This window comes from Notolepis coatsorum (assembly GCF_963971535.1).
Source record: "Notolepis coatsorum genome assembly, chromosome: 1".
NCBI lineage: Eukaryota > Metazoa > Chordata > Actinopteri > Aulopiformes > Paralepididae > Notolepis > Notolepis coatsorum.
In genome coordinates this window covers 306,003,466-306,010,965 of record NC_140165.1, presented here as the reverse complement: position 1 = coordinate 306,010,965, position 7,500 = coordinate 306,003,466, and the positions used below count along the sequence as shown (strand labels likewise).

The 7,500-nt window shown below is 44.4% G+C and overlaps 1 protein-coding gene across 1 annotated transcript in view; it reads right to left on the bottom strand.

The window, feature by feature from the left end:
• LOC311225643 (roundabout homolog 2) overlaps positions 1-7,500 on the bottom strand; it is a gene marked incomplete at both ends in the record, with an annotated part of 117,249 nt that overhangs the window by 49,592 nt on the left and 60,157 nt on the right. Inside the window, 3 exon segments of the mRNA XM_084311026.1 lie at positions 1,982-2,120; positions 3,623-3,743; positions 6,894-7,051. Of these exon segments, the coding sequence (XP_084167152.1) occupies positions 1,982-2,120; positions 3,623-3,743; positions 6,894-7,051 (418 nt within the window).

The following is a 7,500-nucleotide window of genomic DNA, read 5'->3' as shown; positions in this document are numbered from 1 at the left end:
TCCCTAAGATTCAGGTTGTATAATTACCTCCTGCGTAACCAGAGAATGGACATTCAATATTGATTTGCCTACGCATACTCCTTTGCCTTACAAGTGCATTCAAAGAATAATGTAAAGTATCCTATGTACCTTTTGCTCCATTAAATACTTGATTAATACCTTTGACTGGAACCGATTTCATTGTGGGAAGTGTTCATCATATTCATATATCGTGTACTGTATGGCCAGTAATTAAAGTACATAAAGCGGTAGTGGTTTAATGATACCATACTTATCAATACAGTCAGGGAATTGTACCCCTCAGTTACAATAATAATAATAATACATTTAATTGGTATAGTGCTTTTCAATTGATTGATTGATTGAAAACTTTATTAACAGATTGCAGAATGGGTACAGTACAGTACAGCTCAATACACACAATTGTTAAGGGGATGCAGACCAGAGAAAGACTTTCGTCTTGTTTACATCAGGGTCCCCCGTTTTCAATTCATCGTAACATATATGACATACATGACATACAGATAGACAGTACTGCTACATCTATACATTTATGACATACCAGATTTGCAAGTACAGTACTGTTTGTGATACGAAAAGAGTCCAGAAAAAAGAGTGTATATACATTTGACGTAGAAACTGTACATTGGAGGAGGTTGGGTAGGTGGGGGGGACTGTACATTGACCCAAAGACGCTGACAATAGGCAAAACAAAGAACAGAGAAACATAGAGCCACAGGGAAACAGGGAACAGTATGAATACACAATAACATAAAACCACGAGTAACAAACAACAAATACAGAAGCCAGTAGGGGAGACAATCAAGGAAGTAAGTAAGGGAAACCGAGGGGAGGGAGGGAGGGGGGGTGGGAGGGGCAGGAGACGGAGCGAAGGTAGGGAAGGGGAAAGGGAGGTGATAGGTTGGAGGAGGGTGGTGATGCGTAGCGAAGGTTGAATGCTCGGGAGAACAGGTAGGTTTTGAGTCGGGATTTAAAGCCGGAGAGTGAGGGAGAGGGAGATATGAGACGAGGGAGACGGGCTCTGTGTTAATTAATATGGTATTGGTTACTGCTGTTCCTTTGCTGTTGGAACAGGAGGATGTACAGTAATGTCCACACAGAGGCACAGCCGAGTGGGTGGATCCTTGCAGCACGTCTCCTATAATGAATAGAGGGGGAAGTAGAGCCTCCTCTACTGGGTTCAGGGCTGGAGACTTTCCCTGTCTGACAGATTGGCTCACAGGAGGATTGAGTTACTAACTAACGAACACTCTCCTTCTATTCATGGATTCCCATTGGGCTGACGGTCGGATATGGAATGAATTTATGACTTCTCAATGCCTTCTAGGTCACATGGTTTAATCCGATACAATAGGCAGTGGGCGTCCATTAGTTATGTCGTTCTGTTGGCATCTTAGACGCCATACATCAATCAACGGGGCATCAATAGAACAATCCGCCAGTGAACTGCCAATCCGATATAGCTTTAATAGGCCTATATCAAGCCCCGCCCTCTTTTCTTGATCCTCCAATCACAACTTTTCATTTCCACTGATAAAATCAAAAGAGGATGAAGAGAGAGAGAGAGAGAGAGAAAGAGAGGAAGAGACACACAGAGGGAGAGAGAGACATTCAGAGGGAAAGAAAGAGACAAAGAGAGAGACAAAGAGAGACAGAGTGAGAGACACGCACACAGAGAGATAGAGAGCGAGTTAGAGAGTGAGAGATACATACAGAGAGAGAGAGTGAGAGAGACAGAGATTCATACAGAGAGAGAGTGAGAGTGAGAGAGACACAGCGAGAGAGAGAGAGAGAGAGAGAGAGAGAGAGAGAGAGACATACAGAGAGGGAGAGAGAGAGATCTTTTCTTTTCTCGATCCTTTGTTTGTCTGAGGGAAGCGATGGTCGTGAAAAGAATAATAAAAAGAAGAGGGCCAGGTTTGAGATCGGTCCATTGGCCTACGCGGTCTGTCACTCTCACCTCCCACGGGGCAGCTCTCCCTCCTCTCTCCGCCATCGCACCGTGGGGGCGGGATCGCCGTGGACCTCGCACAGGAAGTCCACGGTCTCCTCCTCCATCACCACCTGGTTCACCGGCCTCCGCATCAACACGGGACGCTCTGCATACAGGAAGCACAGATAATGTGGCTGCGTAACATGTGCACGCCCACACACATGAGCACAAGTCAAAACAAACACACACACACACACATATAATACACACACACACACACACACACACACACACACACATATACAAACACATATAATACACACACACATACATACACACCTGATGTATGCTGATTTAGTCATACTGTCCCCCTATAGTGCTGGTTTACAGCAATTGCTTAAAGTCTGCTCTGTGTGTATGGTATAATACAACATGATATTAAATTCAACCCTAACAAGGGTGTAGTTATGATTGTGAAAACTAAGGAGGACCAGAAGCAAAAGTTTCCCTCCTTCTTGTTGTCTGACTGCGCTCTAGATGTGGTGAAGAGAGTGTGCGATATTTGGGTCACGATATCACTGATGACATGTGTGATGATGTTGATGTGCAGCGCCAGGGCTGCAAATTGTATGTACAGGCCAATATGCTGGCACGGACATTTTATATGTGTACAGATAATGTGAAAATAAGCCTGTTCAGAGCCTGTTATGCTCCGCTTTATACTGCTGCCCACCTCTGGTGTAATTATAGCACAGCAAAAATGAAAAAAACTGCAGGTAGCATATAAGGATGCATTTAGGATCCTCTTTAAGCTCCAAAGACGGACTAGTGCAAGCTACTGTATATAATTGTGACAAAAAATGTCCCCACCTTCCATGCTCTGCTAAGGAACTTGATGTTTAAATTCATGTGTCGACTATTAGAGTAAAAAAAAATGGATAATAGGTGCCATTACTGATGTCAAACAAAGTGATGCGATACAAGGTACTCCTCTGGTTTGTGGAAACATTGGAACCGATGCCTTTATGTATTTTAATCTATATTGTTGTCCTTGTTTTTGTATTGTTTTTATATGTGTAATATGGACCTTGAGTCTGGAATAAAGTCATACACACACATACAAACACACATAATACACACACACACATACAAACACATAATACACATGCACACACACACACACACACACACACAAACACACACACACACACACACACACACACACACACACACACACACACACACACACACACACACACACATACAAACACATATAATGCACACACACACACACATACAAACACATTTAATACACACACACACATATATATAATACACACACATACAAACACGTATAATACAGACACACACACATACAAACACATATAATACACACACACACACACACACACACACACACATACAAACACATTTAATACACACACACACACACACACACAAACACATTTAATACACACACACACACGCACACACACACACACACATTTAATACACACACACACACACACGCACACACACACACACACACACTCAATTTCCCGCTGGCAAACCAATGCCACACGCGGGCCCGGGAGCACGTTCAGCGCAGCGGTGCACACTGCACACACACTCAGCATCACCTCGCGGGTCCGTGTCGGAGGAACTCACCGTACACCACCAGCTCTGCGGGATCACTGTCTCGCTCCCCCACCATGTTGGTGCCCACGCACACGTACATGCCGGCGTCGCTCTTCCTGGTATGGGAGATCATCAGTTTGCCCCCACGCATCTGAAAGGCAACACAGTGCGCTGAAAACACTCACCTCAACAAGTATCTGGAAGCGGGTATACGGACCACCGCCGGTCTAGCTGTTGGCCCAAGACCACCTCTCCCCGGGGCTTTAAGCTCTAGGTTAGTGGTCCGTATCCGCGTCCATTAGTTTGTGCCAAGCGCTAGGCTAGAGAGGGAAAGCTCTACTGAACACACACAGAGAGAGGAAATTGGCATCTATCTTCCTGGCTGAGTCCAGAGAAGACGGTAAGTGCATTTCCCGCAACGTTGGCTTGTTCCATTAGGTGAATAAACATTCATTGTAACAGTTTAAAGCTTTGTGTGTCCAGAGCTTTGTGTTTGAGAATATCTGTAAAAAAACGCTAATATGTCCTGGTTTTCAACATCCACTGTCATTCACGACAACACACCACCACGCTTCTGAATTCAACACCGATTTAGTCTGTATAAGTCAATCAATGTCATCGTCAAAGCTGTTACAGTTTTTTAACCAGTAGTAAAAAAACATCAACAACAACGCACCACACTGAATCTGAATTCAGTGTCTGAATAATTCAACCCTAATCTGTCTGTATGCGTGTCAACAATGTCAGGCTGTTGCTATAGGAAGCTGTTTGGCATGCGCTCGCGTCTCTTTCTGGCAGAATCGAACACCTTCCATCGATTGTCTATCCGTTCGTTTGACGGATCAATGTGGCCTCAGCCAAGCTAATGTCGAGAATTAAAGGCTGATCAGTCCTTTGCGTTAAACTTCAGCACCACACAGCAGCCCATTGAAAAGTGGACAGCTCCCCTGGCCTGACACGCTCAGGCAGCAGGGGACGGAGAGATGGCACACACACACGTTCAAGCTTGAGCTTATCTCAAGCTGTGTGAATAGCAAACAAAAGAAGCGTTCCCAGTCTCTGATATCACATCAATCCTGTGGTAAACGCATACATGTGTGGCGCGTGTATGAACACGTGTGGTGGAACTGGAGATCGGTTGCTGAGTAGGAACAGGTGCGTCAAGCAGTGTTGTAGCACTCGAGTCCGAGTCCTGGACTGATTTTCAGGACTCGTGACTCGACTTGGACTTGAGCACTGATGACTTGGACTTGGACTCGAGCATTGACTGCATTCGGACTCGGAAGGTGCAAACGAGCACTTGTTAATTGATAAATACAGTTATTTATGTATTAATTATTTTGTAATAGGCCCTAATCCTTTGGCATAATATATTGATGGCTAGTGCATTTGTTTGGCTATTGTGTCACAAGTAATCCCTCTGAAATGGTGACCGCTGTGTCATTTATGTTTAATGTAGACCTTTTTTTTTATTTGTACGTCAGCTCTTTGACTGCCAGAGTGGAGTGGACTCAACCTTGATGACTTGGACTCGGACTAGGGTAATGGGGACTCGACTCGGACTCGACCCTGCTCTTCTTTGGTGACTCGGACTTGGACTCGGACTCGAGACTCGACCTTGAGATTTAGTGACTCGGCTACAACACTGGCCGGGAGCGCACCAGGGAGTGCCCCCCACCCCACCCCAACCCCCTCCCCACAGTTTTGTTCCTGAATAGTTTCTTTTGACTACTGCCACAAAGACACCACGGCCCCCGAGCCTCATCTCCCCGTTTTTGCTTTTGTTTGGTTTGTTAATTTGGAATTATGTTTTGAGAAGCACCACCTGGAACCGTCACCACCGCGCCGACTGCCAAGACCGAGTTGGCAGCTCGCTGTAAGAGCTCAGAGCAGCCTGGTGCGACTGTGTCCTCTATTAGCACGGCTCATATCTGCATTCACTGGGTTTACTTCACATGCAAGTCAGCCTACAACCCTGTCCTATATTCTATTCTATTGTATTTTCTATTGTAATTTAGTTTACATATTTACTCCTACTTGTTTTGTAAGTGTTGATATTGTCTGTTAATGTTGATGCACCAAAATGGCCGAGACGAATTCCTTGTATGTGCAAGTTTACTTGGCAATAAATAGTTTTCTGCTTCTGATTCTAGTGATGGAAGGTTGTGATTTAGGTCTCTTTGGTTTAGTAATAGTGCTACTTTATTTTTTGCTTAGCCATTATGGGCTAATAATTATGATTATTTTAGCAAAGTCAGAGGCTTGGGTCATAACAATATCTTGAAATGAGACAGTACAGTTATTCCGTTTCAAGATAATTTTGTTTGTTTTGAGAATATGTTTTCGGAAAATAAGATTTGAAGACTGAATATACCAGATAGAAATGACTTAAGATGGGGAGACAGTACTGGATGAGTGACGACACCAGATTCTATAACCATCAAAAAGATAACATATAAGTGTCATCAAAGACACATATCATATTAGGTATCTTATTTAGGTGCTTGGGGGAAAAATGACATTTCCCCAAGCACTCCTTGCTGTTTGGCCAGGGTTGGAAGCCTAAACAAGCTGTTTAGAATCGCTTTCCCTCACTGACACACGATTGGAGAGCACACGCAATGCATTAGGTTTGATTACAGTAATCAATTTGCTGGTTTTTTTTGGAGCCAGGAAGAAGCCAGGAGCCACTGCCTACCTCACGGTACTGTATGCCCAGTATGTTAAAACGTTTTTACTCTTGGGGGTGGGATAGCTTGGCAAGGAAGGACATAATTAATTCGACATTTGGTGTGTGCTACACACCCACCAAAAAACATGTCGCAGAGATTCAAGGAAGTTGTATAAAATAGTTGAAAAGATACACAACATGTCGCATTTAATGACCGTTTTACATTAGCGTGTAGGCACTATTTACGGTTGGGAGGGGCCTCTATTTGGGACCTCTATATCTACACCAAAAATGGTAAATGGTGTATTTATATAGCAGCTTTTATCCAAAGCGCTTTACAATTTGTTCCTCACATTTTACCCATTCACTCACACATTCACACACCGACGGCGGTGGAGGCGACCATGCAAGGTGCCAACCTGCTCGTCGGGAGCAGTTAGGGGTTAATAAGTGTCTTGCTCAAGCACACTTCGCCACGCTGCCCGGGAGGAGAGGGAATCGAACCGGGAACCTCCGGATTACCAGACGACCGCTCGACCTCCTGAGCCACTGTCGCCCCCCCCTAGTTACCCACTAATGTGAGCAACGTCTTCTGTCAGTGTTGTACGCAGTGTGGACGGTGAAACTCACCGAGATGCGTTCGTCCTTGGCGCTGACGCGGGCGTTGTTCCTCTTCCAGGACACGGTGGGCTCGGGGTGGCCGCGCGGAGGGACGCATTCCAGGACCGCGGGCTCCCCGGCCGCCACCACCACGTCACTGGGGGCCTGGCGGAAGTCATCTCTCAAGACTGGAAAAAATGAAAAAAAAAGATGTTCAGATTCAGATTCACATTCAGATTAACATTCAGATGCACATTCAGATTCATATTCAGATTCACATTCAGATTCAGATGCACATTCAGATTCATATTCAGATTCACATTCAGATTCAGATTCACATTCAGATTCACATTCAGATTCACATTCAGATTCACATTCAGATGCACATTCAGATTCATATTCAGATGCACATTCAGATTCATATTCAGATTCAGATTCAGATTCACATTCAGATGCACATTCAGATTCCCATTCAGATTCCCATTCAGATGCACATTCAGATTCATATTCACATTCAGATTCACATTCACATTCAGATGCACATTCAGATTCATATTCAGATTCACATTCAGATTCACATTCAGATGCACATTCAGATTCATATTCACATTCAGATTCACATTCAGATTCACATTCA